The sequence below is a fragment of the Phaenicophaeus curvirostris genome, chromosome 4 (assembly GCF_032191515.1).
Source record: "Phaenicophaeus curvirostris isolate KB17595 chromosome 4, BPBGC_Pcur_1.0, whole genome shotgun sequence".
Lineage (NCBI taxonomy): Eukaryota > Metazoa > Chordata > Aves > Cuculiformes > Cuculidae > Phaenicophaeus > Phaenicophaeus curvirostris.
The window spans coordinates 37,130,560-37,146,625 of record NC_091395.1 but is presented as its reverse complement, the minus strand read 5'-3'; the positions used below and the strand labels follow the sequence as shown (position 1 = coordinate 37,146,625).

Below are 16,066 nucleotides of genomic sequence, written 5' to 3'. Positions count from 1 at the left end.
TCTGTTCATACACCTTGCATAAATGACAAGTGACTGATTTACAGTGAGTAAAGCAAAAGGTGACCGTTCTCCATTATATATCAGGTTGAACCGACAAAGCCAGGAGACTACAACGAAAAGCATTAAATTAAAACAAATACAATATGGATGATATTAATGGACACAGCTTGTATAAGCTTTCTCTTTCTGTTCTCTTGCCAGAAACTACCAAAAAAACTCCTCAATTGCTCCCCTTCCTAAGAAAAAATGGCACATATATTTCAAAAATTTTTCAACTAGCAAATTGATTTGCTGTACTACTTATCTTTGACTGTTTTACTGTATTGATATCTTTTCATAGTTGTATTGTTTTTATTTTTATCTGCTTTAGTTTTAGCAATTGAACAGAAAAATGGAAAATAGCATGGCACAATCTGGAAATATCCTAAAATCAGCATGTTCCACTTGAGCTTCTTAGCTCTGAGTTTAAAACAAATTTCTATCACATTCACTACAGCTGCTATTTCTCTCTTAATTCTACCTTATTTATATTGATGACACTTCTACTGTCATCATGTGTTTTCTCACACCAGCTGAGACATAGCGAGAACGGAGAACAATCCATTGCTCAGAGGGCAAAATCTACCTGAAATTGTTTTCTAACACCACATACAGTATTGTATTTCAAACTTAGCAGCTTATTTTCTTATGGTGTATATGTAACAGAACTATTTTTAGCCAAATCTGCAAAACTCAAGGAAAGGCACATGGAAGTTTTGCTTCTCCAGAATGCATTTAACAATTCCAAGCTCCTTATTCCGCTTGGAGTAATAAGCCAATTTTACAAAGAACACATCCAAAGTATTCATGTTCAGGGATCTGAGTATCCCTTAATCAAGTAAGGGATACAAGGTTTCTTCAGAGTCTTTATATCACACATACCCTTGCAGTCACCTGCTTAATCCAGAAGTACTTAATACTGCCTATTCTTCTGCGTGATTGATGCTGCTCCCACCCCTAGACAGCTAAACTCCTTAAACCTGCCTTTTTAAATTTATTGTGCTCTCCATCTCCAGAAGTATCACACCTGTTTGGCATAAACAGTAAAAAGAATTTATTTTACATTACTGTGTAATATAATTCTACCCACCCTAGACACCTGTTTTAAACAACTTTGAACTGGAGTCTACTCTTATACCAATCTAAATCAAGAATAATTCTGCTGAAGAAGAAAACCACATAACAGACAGAACCAAGCCTCTTTATATACTATCTACTGCCTGGTCCTGAGAAGCACTACGGCTTGAAATGGGCCAGCTGTCTTGATAATGCTAGTGTTGGCACTACTTGCCCTTTATTCTACAGCCAAAACATATTATCTTCCTAAAATGATTCACAATATCACACCTGTAGTTATAGATTCTAAGGCGCAGCACACAGTTCATTAGAAAACTACCTTATGCAATGAAAAATTACAAGTAATCGCTATATGGTATTTAAATTAGAAATGAAGCATTACTAACTTGAACTGGTTTTGCTGCTGTGATTATGTTAAGTCACTTGCGACAAAGGCTGTGATGTTTTTAGATGATATTGTCAATCAGGTGTTAGAAGAGCACTTGCAAGCTGCAAACAACACTGCTTTACAGCTCATGAGATTTTAGAATGACCCTCAATGTAAGAAGGATATGGAGCTGTTGGAACAGGTCCAGAGAAGGGCTACAAAGATGATCAGAGGGCTGGAGCACCTGCCCTATGAGGACAGGCTGAGAGGTGGGCTTGTTCAGCCTGGAGAAGACAAGACTCCGAGGAAGTCTTATAGCGACCTTCCAGTACCTGAAAGGAACCTACAAGAAAGCTGGAGAGGGACTATTGATAAAGGCTTGTGGTGATAGGACAAGGGGAAATGGGTACAAACAGGAGAATGGCAGATTTAGACTAGACATTAGGAAGAATTTCTTCACCATTAGAGTGGTGAGACTCTGGCACAGGTTGCCAAGGGAAGTTGAGGCTGCCCCACCCCTGGAGGTGTTTAAGGCCAGGTTGGATGGGGCCTTGGGTAACCCAATCTAGTGGGATGTCCATGCCCACAGCAGGCAGGTTGGAACTAGATAGTCTTTAAGGTCCCTCCCAATTCTAACTATTCCATGATTCTATGATTCTATATTTTTTATTGCTCTTAAAAATCCTAAGAGCAGACAGTGCTACTTTTCCACAGGTATTTCATAGTTTAGCTCTATATTTTTATTGTAGTTTTTATAGGCTCAGGTATACATAAATAATTATATCTTTTGGTATCTGAATAGCTTTGGTAAGAAACTAAATTGTGGTATCTGATTGGACTAGGATCCAGTCTGCTGATCAAATACAGCACTATTTTTAGACAGCAGCTACACTAAAAACATAACAGAAAAGCGACAATAGGCAAAACTTACAACTTTATTGCCAAGAACAGCTTTGCCATATGTCAGAAAAATTAATTGTCTTGCCTGTATGCTATCTTAAAAGACTGTTATAGCTCTCCACACACACTACTAAACATTCCTTTTAACCAGAATGCTGAGCAAGAGCTCCATGGCTGCAGTGTCATGTCAAAATTAAACAGTTTCCTAAAATCTGTTTTTAATATTCTACCTCACATATTATCCCTGGTCCTTCATTATGAGAGGGCAAATTAAACTAACTGAGAAATGATTCCAGAAAGAAGATCCTGTCATAGTCTTTCTTAATAAGTTAGCTTTTATCTAAGAGCCCATTTCTCAGTACTTTTTCATTCAGAAGTCACTCTAGGTCTCTGATCATACTTTTAACAGTTCTGTACTGTTTCTGTTCCTTCTATGTGTCATTTATATAGGTGGCCAGAGATACCAGGGCCATTAACATAAATAAATTGTGAGAGCTCAGTTATGAAATCATGTAATATTTACAGACTATTCTCTCCACTATGCTTTACAAATTTCAATGTTTTCTTTGCTTTTATAACTACTGTGCCTGCATACCTTTTCCCCAAGTTCTTCATATTGGCACTTCGCGTTTGCTTCTCAGTAGAACATATAGACAATAATTCTAACACGAATTAACTTGTTTTACAATTTAAAGATAGGAGACATGAATTAGAGCATGACAGAAGTCTTGCACTGTAGGTGAAAAAGGTATTTGTACTTCGAAGTAAATGGTCATATGAACTCAGTATACTTCTAGTACGTGAAAGGAAATCCACTTTTTCCAGGAGAAACCTCAAATTTGTGAGATACAAGGCTGAAGCCACCCTAGAAGAGTTAGCAGAGGAAACTCGTCCTGAAGAGAAGACAGAATTAAGACTAATTGTTTTATGGAACAGGCTGGGAGTTGCAAGTCTGTGTCTATTGGTAAAGTGTTAGTAAGTATTAACCTATTGCTATTATAACTGCAACTTCAGGTAACAGTCAATCTACAAAATAATAATATATCCTGAATTCTGTGTATTTATGCAATCATATAAAAACCCAACAACCTACTATTATAAAATGTCTATATAGAATTTACCCCAGTGTCTACCTGCCCTTGGATGTCCAAATACATCATTGAAGGTCTGTGTTTCAAAGAAGTATCCCTCAAAGGAATTGAATCAGAGCACACTGTAGTGACAGCTACCCACATGCAGGTTTCCTCAGGTATAACCTCTTCTCTTTCTACCCCAGAAGGTGGTTTTTGAGCATTCATATGAGATTTCTGAATACAGCATCTATGGTGCCATGCATTGGCTGGATAGTCTGCACACATGTAATAAACTCAAAAGTATCCCTGAAACAACTGTACAGATATTGCCTGAATTAAGGCAGTGTATCCCATAGTTTCAGAACACTATAAATTCAGCCTTAATTGCATTGTGATTATAAGAATTTATTATTACTACTAATACTATAATACAGAAGTTGCACAAGGGTTTTACAAAAAGTATTTGTATGGCATAAGCGTTCTAAAACTTAGGTTAAACAAAAAAATGTCAAAAATTATTTTTTTTTAGGCAATAAGGATCTGATATGGAGCACCTATTAGACTGTGGAAGTAGCCGTACCTGTAAGTATAGTATTACTTGTAGTCTACTACAGCATTTTATAAAGTGAACTTACTTTTTTTATAGTCTAGACACATTAAAAGGGTTTGAGTGTTCAATTTTAAATGAAGGAGAAATATAAAGCCACCACCAAACAGACATAAAAGCCCCTTGCATAACTGATTGCAAAGTCTGACTTTATTTCTTTTGTTGGCCATAAACATTCATCCGAGGGCTGGCCATCTATGCCTTTCTTTTATGGCACCACAGTGAATAGTGGAGAGGGCACAGCAGCAGGTGTGCAGCAGCAGGTGCTGCCTCCCTTCCCCTCATGCCCTCACACCTAACTGCCTTGGAACGCTTCTGCACACACGTGGCAAGACCACCCCCCAAGTGCTGATGGGGCACAGACTGCCCTTATAGCGCACGTGCCCATCACTCCAATTGGACCAGCTTGGACCACACCACCTGGAAGAAACTGCTGCTGCAGCAACCCCCTGTTCCCAAGGAACTGCTGGCTAGCCATTGAAGTGGTGACCCCTTCCTTTTCCCTTCTCTCTCCTTCCGCCCCTCCCCCCCCATATATACATATCATTTACCTGACTGCATTTCCTTAACTGGTATCAGTGTGTGTCGGATCAAATCCAAGTGACCTTGGCTGTGTTCAGGGATCAGATTGTAATCTGATGAGATTAAAACCTGTTTTCTGCAACTCTGGGAAGTTGCACCCATATGTCTCTGTGCACCCGAGGATTTTGGTCAAAGCCAGAATAAATTTTGCTTTCTCGTTTCTTCCTGAGAGTGACCTTGTTAGCCTCTGGATTGCCACACATAACCGAACCACCTTCTTTCAGCTATGCAGGTTGAAAGAAGGCCCAGACACAATTTTGTAACTCATGGATACACTGATCACGTAACAAAGACATTTAGTGACTCCTGACATGCCTTTACTGTCATAATTACACTATTTGGTTTCCAAAAGGAGTAGCAGATTTTACATATATGCACATGCTGCACTCTACAATGACAAACATCTTCAGCTGCTACAATTAAAGTATTTTTCACTATTGAAAACCTTATTGTTTTACACAAATGGAAATTAGTAGACTGATTTCTGTTCCCTGAACGCTACACCTACTCAATTTCACACAGTTAACAGTTTTCTCACCACCAGTAAGTAATCAAAACAACAGATGTATTCTGAGTCTACAAATACAACTTATGAAGTAAGACTTTTACACAGAATGAAATGCATGCTAGCCAGTAGTAAAAGCACCTCATTATAACCAGATCCAGATCCACATACAAATTTTAAAACCTGTACCAGCCCTCACACACAAGCATCCTAAAGCTTTATTCTGTTCCATTACCCAGTATTAGAGTATTTCTGTAACAAAAAAAGAAACCCACACAACTCACCAACCCACACAACTCACCAACATATTCCAAATTAAACTGTAATTGTTTAAAAAAATATTTGCATCAGCTATTTTATAGATAATGTATTCTAATAAAGTACACTGAAAACTGATGCTGACAGCTAATTTTAAAAGCACTACAAAACAAATGGCAAGCTTTATTTTAGATAAGCATTTCTAAGAAGGGCTATTAAACTGTTCTGAATTAATTTTGTATAATTTTTCTGGTAAAGAAATATTCAAAGATTTTACTCTTATTATTTTGTATTATTCTAATATTTATATAATAGTCCACAATGAATTTTCTTGTCATGGACTACAATCACTACTTCATAGTTAAGGACATTTATAAACACCATCTTCACAATTCTTAATTTTTTAACAGAATGACAATCTTTTTAAATAGTAGATTTCCAGGAATAGTGTGAGGGAAAAAAAACATTTTAAAACAACAACCAAAAAAAGCTCACAAATAATTTTTTTATTAATGGGACAGCATATTAACATCTCCCAGTGTTAGTGAGAAGTTGTACATTCTAATTGCAATGGTTTACTAGATGAGATGTCACATTGCCTAATTGTTTCTTGTGTTCTAGTTTTGAAGAGAAACGTTCTAACTTACTGCCTTTTAGGAGGAAGTACAACTGAGTGTGCCTTCAACCACTGTTGGCAAGACAGAAAGAAATACAGAAACCTGGGATTCATTTTCTTGCAAAAAAGAAATCCTAATCCTGACTGATAATCTCATTGCAAAAGTGCAAAGTAGGACACTTGTAATAACTGAAAAACTCCTCATGCCAACTGATTATTCAGTGCATCCTCTTACTCCTACAGGCCACTGAGAGTCAGAGCAACATCATCGGAGCAGGTAAAACATGAGCAATCCTAGGACTTAATAAATTAACTGCATTAGTCAAGAATAGGATGCTGTATTTTCCTAAAAATGGATTTTGAATGGGAAAAGTATAGTGGAAAATAACTGCCCTGCTAACAAATAGAATCAGTCTCCTTTATTTCAAGCTTGCTTTAATCTCCTACAAACCATACATTACATACCAAGAAAAAATAATAATAACATCAAAACAAAAAAAATATCCTATTTTACATTTCTGCAGATATAACACAGGAAAGTGTGTCTTAAGGACAGCAATTTTTGAGTTTTGCAGTTTTGTTGCAAAAAGTACATATACAGTATGGCCATGTTACACCCTTAAAAAATAGCGAGGCTGATATGGACGATGTTGGTAATGCAATATACATTCTTGCAATCTACATATGCATCTTCTGATAGTGTTAGTAGAAGTTACTTACTTAGAATGAATTCCATTAGAGGATCCTGTTTTCCTCCAGGCACGTATTGATACCTCCCACAAAAATGAGTGGAAGAAACACATACAAACCAAGAAAGAATAGGGCCTCACAATACACACAAACTGTACGATGCCCAGTGTTAGTCACCTTTCTTCCTTCCCAGTGCAAAGAAACACCTAGTAAAAAGAAGCTTTACTTTTTCCCTTTAATAAATTAAATTGTGTAGCATGCAAAAATCTCCAGAATATTCACATCTTAATTTATCTTTTAAACACATAGAAGTCCAAATTATTTTCACAAGCTCAATTAAGTCATGGCTATGCACATTTGCTTTCAGTACTTCATAGAGTATGACCACAATGGCATAGTTACACAATAACTGGACTAATCAAAGCCACACTTAGTATTGTGAATGAAGGAGTGTTGCTCATTAGTCTATTACAAAAGAATTACTGTAAATTCAGCCTAGATGTGGAATCACTTCCTGTGCAAACAAACAAAGATAATGCAACAAGCTTGAAACACTGTCAAGCTGGCAGACTGGCATCACAAATTATGCAAAGAACCAGAAAGCCTTCAGTAGACTGAATAGAGCTTGGAGCACAACAATGATTAAGTCTTTCTATGTACAACTACAAATCTCAGTAATGAATCAGACTAAAATTTCCAATAAAGGACTTAACTGCACTAGTTGGCCTTCTCCAGCAGCATTATAATGCAAAAAGATGACATCCTAAATTCCTAAATAGTGGTGTTTGCAACTTTCACACAATCTACCCAAAGCAAATCCTTTGCTTCTGTTTTTTTGAGATTTTTTTTATGAAATTCCACTAAAATTCTGTAGCACCTAAAAACTGTGAAAAGCTACAAAGCTATACTGTTTCATCGTCTCTGTTTCTTTTCATTTTTTCCTAATCAAAAGAGAGCAAGGCTGCTCCTGGTCACAGCTGAACAGAAAAAAAAAAAAAAAGACCATGTTACGTATCAGTCCTAACAGACCCCCCTTCAAAACTGCTTGGGCTACTTCAAATGATTATAGATTTGCAATTACAGTTTTTGGTACTATTTTTTAAAATAAAAAAATAGTGGTAGAAGTCTTAATTTAAAACTTACTTTCTTTCATTGTAAAATGAGAGTGATAGTAAGATACCTCTAATTACAAAGCACAAGGTTTTGGAAATCCAGGACACGCATTTGCATTTTTCTTACTGAATGGGCCTCTCACATACTTGGACTTGGTCACATTTTATGCCTGAGAACATAACTTCAGCCATGTAGTACCATAGTATTGAAACAGAAGTATTTTTGGGTTGCTTTCACAGTGGAATTAGTGCTACAGTTCTGCAGCACTTGCAATGTACTCTGGGCTTGTCACATCATCTGTAACAGGAAACGGTTAACCCATCTCATGCTTCAGGATCCAACATTCATCACTTCCAGTGAACTTTGTATCATTCTGCCCTCTATATTCCTATTTCTTACCCAGCTTTACATTTTATAAAGGTCCAGTCTGCACATTTCTCTGTAATCTGTCTTGTGAAGCTCTAATGCAAAAAGTGTAATTATATTTCTTTTATTTAACCCTGGTTAAATGCTTAATTATTATGACTCTCTCCTTGACTAGTGAATTCTCGTCCTTTTCCAGGTAAATTGCGATCTGTGACTGAAATGTTTTTACCAAGTCACCTCCCCTACTTTAACCTTTACTTTAACAAAATGGTTTGGTTTTTGTTTTTTGTTTTTTTTAGATTTGCTAGTATCATCAGAATCTGTTTCTTAGTTAATATTCATTGGGAATCAATTACTCCTACAGAAGATCAAAAAAGCTGCACACCTCTATGAGAAAGCAATTCTATTCCTTACGAACACCTTCTATATGCTATTTAAATGACTATACTATAGGCTGCTAACATAGAGAGCAAAAAAAAAAAATCAAACAACAAACAAGGCAAAGAAGGGACTGTAAGGCATAATTTACAAAGAGAAAGAAAATAAAAAATAAATTAAAAATGTACTACAAAAGCTATGATTTATTATTTCTAAATGATTCTCTGGTGATTTCCTATATCTATTATACTGGATCTGGAACACTTGAATTGTATTACAGTTGTTTCCTACTCTGAAACCTAAGAATAAATGCAGAAGGTGAGAGATCCAGTAGAAAGAAAAAGAAAGTTTGAGGTCCTTACACAAGTAATAGCGGTATTTAAACATTTGAACTCCATCTTAACATGCTATGAATGGTAGAAACAACTGCAATCTATTTAGTCCCATAGCAGGGAACTGTTGTATTGATTTGTACATTTTACATAAAAACCAGCAGGACCGACACAAGGGGAGCAGAAGGCATTATGTGTGATGGGGAACTCTTCTATAGAAAAGACAGATCTATATTTACATAGAGAAACTGTACGTTCATTTAATGCATTGAATAATATAACGCATCTAGGCACTGACTGATTTAATGTATTTAATCTATCTTACACGTACTTTTCTTTTACTTATGGAAGAAAAAGAGATTGTTCTATCAGATTCCACTAGGATCAATCAGTAAGTACAAGGTTAGTAACTAGGTTCTAATATATCAGTGACACTCAGCTTTACTTGGAACATGACTTTTGGCTCAAAATTGTCTTGCGGTTTTCTCACTTTCAGAACCTATACACAAAACACATTTCTAAATGTTACTGAGCAAGTCGGCACTTCACCATTTTCTTGCGGTAAACAGTTGAAACTTGAAATGTATTGCATAATCAATGGGTCTCAACTGAACTAAACTATATTTGTAAATTGTCTCCACTAAACTATCCCAAGTTTACTGCTTCACTTACATTAAAATTCTCTGCTGGGTAGTAACGTATTTCTTCAGGTTTTCAAGAGTCCTGCTCTTCACCTGCAGCAAACCTTGCTCAAACCTTCACCTATACACTGCTTAGTTTGGTACAGAAGTCGATGATTCACAGAATGTTATTCTTAGAGCAAATCACATGATCTGCCATTTCATACTATAATTATCTGTTTCAAATTTAAGAAGTTAAAAGACTATTTATCAGGACCTGCAAATCTATGATAGTTCATTGCTGGACTAACTTGTCAGCTTTTCTGAGCCTGGTTACCTACCAGCTTCCCATGACCTTAATGAGCTCCTACACTTTGTGGTGTCACCACATATTTTCTTTCTTTGCTCAGAATAGCAAACACAAGTATATGAAAATTTAAGGATTTGTTTTTACCACCTGCTGCTCTGCGTATATAAAGAGTACAAATTCCATTGCAGGTATTCTGAAATATCCATTACAACCTACAGCCCTCCTCCTTTGACTCACCCTTTTTTATTTCCTGTCCAGTTCTCTTCTGGCTGAACATTTACGTAACTTTTTTCCTCTTTCCCAGGCTCACAGGGCTGAACTCATAGTTCCCAGAGATTCTCAATACTGCAGACTCAAATAATTAAATCTCCTGAAAGTGAAGTGATCGAAAACTAGAACAAGTATACAAATTCCTATTAGTATGATAAACATCCTGCTTGTTACCATAATATTCACACCACTCTATTACCGTATTGCCAATACTGTATTCCAATATTCTACAAGTTATGTTTTTAACTGAATGAGGTATACTCCAAAGCATTTTACTGTTAGATGTACAGACACTTTACAGGGATTTCCTCCTCAAAAAGCCTATCAATTAACCAATAAAGATAAAGTGGAAAGCACAAAGAGATGGTACAACACTACTTAGGCAAAAGGAAACATTAATGTCAATCTCCAGAGTTTCAAAGAATGAAAAATTCTGTTTTATACCAGACTTTTAATTATTTGTTTATCATGCACCCTTAGTGCAGGCAACTTCTTTCTTCCCAAAGCTACCCACATGGAAGTACTTGGACAAATAATATTAATATGTATCCCGGATGTTTTGTCCTCTAACAGTACTTTCACTTTCTTTCACAGGACACAGCGAAGAGTATAGCACACAGAACACAGCTTCCATGACAGTTACAGCTATAAATGCATACTTCTTGTTTCTTTCCCTGGGGTAGCCCAAAAGTGCACATAAAACTTTTATTTATATTGCAGGTATGCAAAGTCTTCTCTTCTCTGACTGTATCTTGAGGATATCAGTTCACATGCTTAGAAGCTACTTTTCCTGTGCAAAAGTCTTGGGAATAATCTCTGGAAGATCTATGATCAATACAGCAAATACGTCCAAATGGAAATACACGGGTAAGTTCTTTATGGAGAATTCTCAGTATTCCATGTAAAGGGTCTCAACTATTTTTCCAGAAAACATCTCTAGCTGCCTTTTCTTTAAAAAAAAACAAACAAAAAAACCCAACTTATTTGAATTATGCAGTCTTTGAGGAATACCACACGTGCACACACAGAGGCAAAGTGGAAAGGAAAAATTACTAGCAAGAAATTGTCTAAAGATATATTCCCAATAGATTGAACATACACAACTATACAACGATATATTAATTGCTACAGGCAGATAATATAACTTGACAGTTGAGAATACAAACTTCCTCATCTAATTTTTACCAAGACTTATAAATGAATGGACTAGTCCTATGGGAACCTGGAGAAACAGATGACTGTTGAAAATCAATACGCAAATTGTAGATATCAGTGAAAGAATAAAATCTTGGACTAAAGAAATTAACAGTGGTAAAGAGATGAACAGACATGACTGCTTATGAATATACTATTCGTATTCTTACCCCACCATAGAATCACAGAACTACTTAGGCTGGAAAAGATCTTTAAGATCTGAATCCAACCATAAACGTAACATTACCAAGTCCACCACTAAACCATGTCCCTAAGCACCACATCTGCATGTCTTTTAAATATCTCCAAGGATGGTGACTCAACCAGTTCCTTGGGCAGCCTCTTCCAATGCTTGTCAACACTTTCTGTGAAGTAGTCTTTTCTAATATCTAGCTTATACCTCCCCTGGCACAACTTGAGGGCATTTCCTCTTGTTCCGTCACTTGTTATTTGAGAGAAGAGACAAACACCAGCCTCGCTATAACCTCCTTTCAGGTCTCCTCTCAGCTTCCTTTTCTCCAGATTAAACAAACCCTGTTCCTTCAGCCACTCCTCATAAAACTATACTGGACAAAGAAAACCTCTTTAGGAAGGAAGTACAAAGCTGCTGATTTCTCCTCAAACCTGGTAGTACAGGAGAACAGGAAGATCTAAGATTGGTAAATCTTAGGCACGGGTGGATGAGGTGCTAAGGGGCATGGTTTAGTGTTTGATAGGAATGGTTGGACTCGATGATCCGGTGGGTCTCTTCCAACCTGGTTATTCTATGATTCTATGATTCTATGATAAATCCCTGTCCTGGCTTAGGACAGGTAGGTGGAGAGTTGCTTCATCTAATTTACAAACTTCATCTAATTTACAAACAAGACCGGCAGTGCTTATGACAATCACCAAATTGCTGCCCTTTCAAAGCTTTCCATTATGAGATTGTCTAATATTGTCTAACATTATATTCAGACAAGCTTGCCTCTTAAAGTATTACTTTTCTAAAAGAGTGGCAGCGACTGTAGGAGGATTAATAAAAGTGTGAAGACAAATGTCAATACGTTTATTAACTCAATTACTGAATGCTCCATCTACTCTAAAAAAATTTTTCAGTCCTTACCTGCTGCATGTATATTCAACTTGGAGACAGTGTTTTTATGTTGTTTTCAATAATATGTGTAATACCTCTTGGAAATTTCAAATGATTGTATTGTCTTTTCACAGTTGACATTGACATATTCTCCTGACAGTTTACATACAGTTGATATTAGACTACCTAGCTTTGTCTGATAATTATTTTGCACATTATATGATACTTTCCCAAACCAAAATGTCTAGCTCTACAGTGAGATTGTTTGATGTAAACAGTTTAGCTCCACAAATAGTGTAGAGCTTCTTTGTTAATTAAATGTAGCTGCATATGAAGAACAGTTTAAGCTTTTACTTTCACTTTACACTACCTTGCTTGTTTAAAGAGCTATAGACAGGAGTATTTAAAGCCACAGAAGTACATTAATATCTTGCCTAAGTAAACAGAGCACCTGGAACTGTTCTCCTAAAAAAAAAAAGATACCAAAAAAATCATCTATATTTGAATTCTGGTATAACTTTACTATACATTTGTTCCTTAAATTTAAGTAGTTTAGAATGCAAACAAAATTGAAACGCAGAGAAGAAAAAAAAAAAAAAGGAAAAAACCCCCCAACTTACAGTGTAACAGGTCATTACTTAGAGCTTGACAGGCAGTTTGGAGTTCTCTAGCTTCACATAAGAAGTGATGAAATCAAAGTAATGTACAGCAGCAGGACATTATAATAATTGTTACATTCATTTGGTACCAGCATAGCAGGTATTTCCTTGAATTTATTTGTATCAGCAGCCTGCGATACTTAAATATGTACACCCTCTACTTTACTATGCTATCAAAAAAATCAAGTATCAAACATTCTATTCAAATTATGCATACATAATTACTTCTAAATTCTACTCCTATTCTGCTCATTTGTTAAATAGCTAAACTCATTATAGTCTATTTACAGTTTACAGTCAGTTACAAACACTATAAAAAAGTGTACAGGATTAACTTTTAAAGTATTTACCTGTGTGTAATCCTTCGATGACTAACGCAAACAGCAGTTTGTTGATTCTGTGCAACACAGACCTTATGGCGACTACATTTCATCTTTGAACATGGATCTTTAGCCGGATCTAAAGCTAAAAATAATTTCAGAAAATTGTTAACAATTATCTAGAATCACACAATTAAGAAAAAAAATACATCACACAAAACCCACTAAGTATGTGAAGGGTGGCTGGCCAGACGGAAAGGCACTAATTTTCACCAGGATAAAATATAGCACACTCGATAATAATATGTAAATGAAGCTATGCAAAAGTCCTTACCAAGAAAAATGGATCTTCATGAACATGTATATTTCTGTATATTCTCATTCAATATCATTGTTTTTTATTTATAAATAAACTAAGTATCCTATACAACTCTTTCCTGGTCAACATTTGTAACAAAGGCAATCAAAGGCTGCTGTTTTTCACTGAAGCTGAAAATACTTTTTATATTAGAATTTCTTTAGGACTTTTAGGAAGTTTGCATACCCAGTATGTCATTCAGTGAACCAAATTCCATTCCCAAAGGAAATCATTCTGAACTGGATTTTGTTGCCTACAGTTCTGTCTCAGGCATGTGATTTCTAAATAGAATTAGGTTTGTGATTCTCATACCTCAGAAGCCGCCATAATTTTGAAATCACATTAAAAGCATAAGCCAAAAAGTAACAAGAAAGAAGTTAGAAAAGCAAATAACATTTGATCAGGAGCTTGGAACAGCTGTTCATTCATGTGTTGCCTGCCACATCTCCCATATATAAGATCCTTTAAAAAGCTATAAGCCAGCATGAAATAAAAAAAATCCATACTTCCATTCAATCCACTTCTTGTCATTCCTACTATGAAATAACAACATCTACTAAGCTACATTGCACAGTAGTAATTCAATAAGGTACAAATGCTGATGTGCTGGCCCATAAGTAAATTAACCCAGAGAAGAGGAAAAGCATCCATTCACTAAATTCTGCTATTGTGTAGCTAAGTGAAAACTCACCATCACATTATTAAAATAATTGCCACTTTCTCACTGTAATCCCCAAATGCTGGTATTTCTACCTTGAAAGCAGCTTCTCTTTCCTGCTTACTAAGACACAACTGGGTTCTTCCAGCTCAAAAGTAAGTGGTGAACAATGACACTGTCTGAATTTACTGAGAAATTGTAACTCAGAGGAGATTTTAGTAAATGAAAGAGTATAGTAAAGTATGCAGGTCAGTGATTTGCATAACTCTGGCCTTAAATACAAATTCTACCTGCAGTATTCTAGATCTCTTATTTCTCCTTTGTGGGCTGTTTGTTTTTTGTTCTTTTTTTAATCTGTCCTTTAGTCATTAATTCACACTCATCTCTGAACTACATTTCAAACTAAAACCACTATTTTCTGGCTATAATACTAGAAGACTCAAATTTATTTGACTCTTCATTACTTATTATTAAATTTGTAGAGCATATCTCTTGAATAACCATGCCTACATGACAATACAGAAAAGTTTCTGCCAATTATGCTCTCTCAAGTAACTTCTCCCTTCTCTAACATCCAGTTTTTATTCCTAAAGATATCCTTTCTTAAGATCCTTCAAAACAAAAAAAAACAACCCCAAACCCCCAGCCCTCCCAAAAAAACCCCTAGAAGTAACTAATAAGTTAAACACCAAAGCCTTGCTTAAAGAGACATTGCTGAAAATCATAAATCACAAAATCAAGAAAGAAAGCTACGAACAACTCGAGTTCAGTTTTCCTGTACTCATCTTCACTTCAGCATATAACTTCACAGTCTTCAATTAGATTTCAGAAATGACCTTTCCCTGTTTTTCATATTTGCTTATAAAAATATCTGAAAGGGAAGTTCTGTTTCTTCTCTTCTTCATGATCAGAAGTAAATTATTAGCCACACCTCTAACACGAGCATATTCCACATCCTTCTCAAAGACACTTTAGATTTCAGAATCCATATCAAATACTTTCTCCACTTGATGTCAGCCAGAATGTAACGACAGCTCCTACTAAGCATGAAGAGCTCACCACTTGATGTACTGACCCAAGTATCTCTTATCTCTTCCCAGGATGATCCCTGATGGAGACACTAAAGAAGCAATACTAGATTATAATACTGGCATATCTTCAGATATGTTTTGCAAAATTGAATAGCTAATGGAATAAAAACACATAAGCAAGAGCAATCTGGAATCACATAAGGATGCTGAGTTCAGTATTAAGTAGAAGATGTGTTTCAGGGAAAGGGGTGAATGAAGGAGATCATGTAACTTCCCATTCCCATTGAAACTGTTATTTCTTTTCTCAAGTTCTTGGGACTCTGAAGGCGTGTTTTGACAATTCAATCAAAATTTAGCAAGCTGTAACATATCTTTTTGGCAATGTTACAGGCAGAACCCAGCTTTACAACCCAGAAATGGTACTGTCACACTTCACCTTTACAACCACATAAAGATGGGCATCAAACCAGAGAAGAAAGCTGGTTTATTGCTGAGAGACACAGGGAGAGAGAAGAGATGCAGACACACACCACCACACATCCCTCCACAAAAAAACTTTACGCAAGATGCAAGTAAAGGAAAACATTTTCAGTTTTGGGGTTCTTTTTTTAAAAAAAAAAAACAAAAAAACCAACAAACTGGAACTCCCAGAGATCTAACTAGAAAAT

The 16,066-nt window shown here is 36.0% G+C and overlaps 1 protein-coding gene across 1 annotated transcript in view; it reads right to left on the bottom strand.

Moving 5' to 3' along the window:
• SPOCK3 (SPARC (osteonectin), cwcv and kazal like domains proteoglycan 3) overlaps positions 1-16,066 on the bottom strand; it is a 171,729-nt gene that overhangs the window by 92,795 nt on the left and 62,868 nt on the right. Inside the window, exon 4 of the mRNA XM_069855785.1 lies at positions 13,382-13,496. Within this exon, the coding sequence (XP_069711886.1) occupies positions 13,382-13,496 (115 nt within the window). The remainder of the gene's footprint in view (positions 1-13,381; positions 13,497-16,066) is intronic.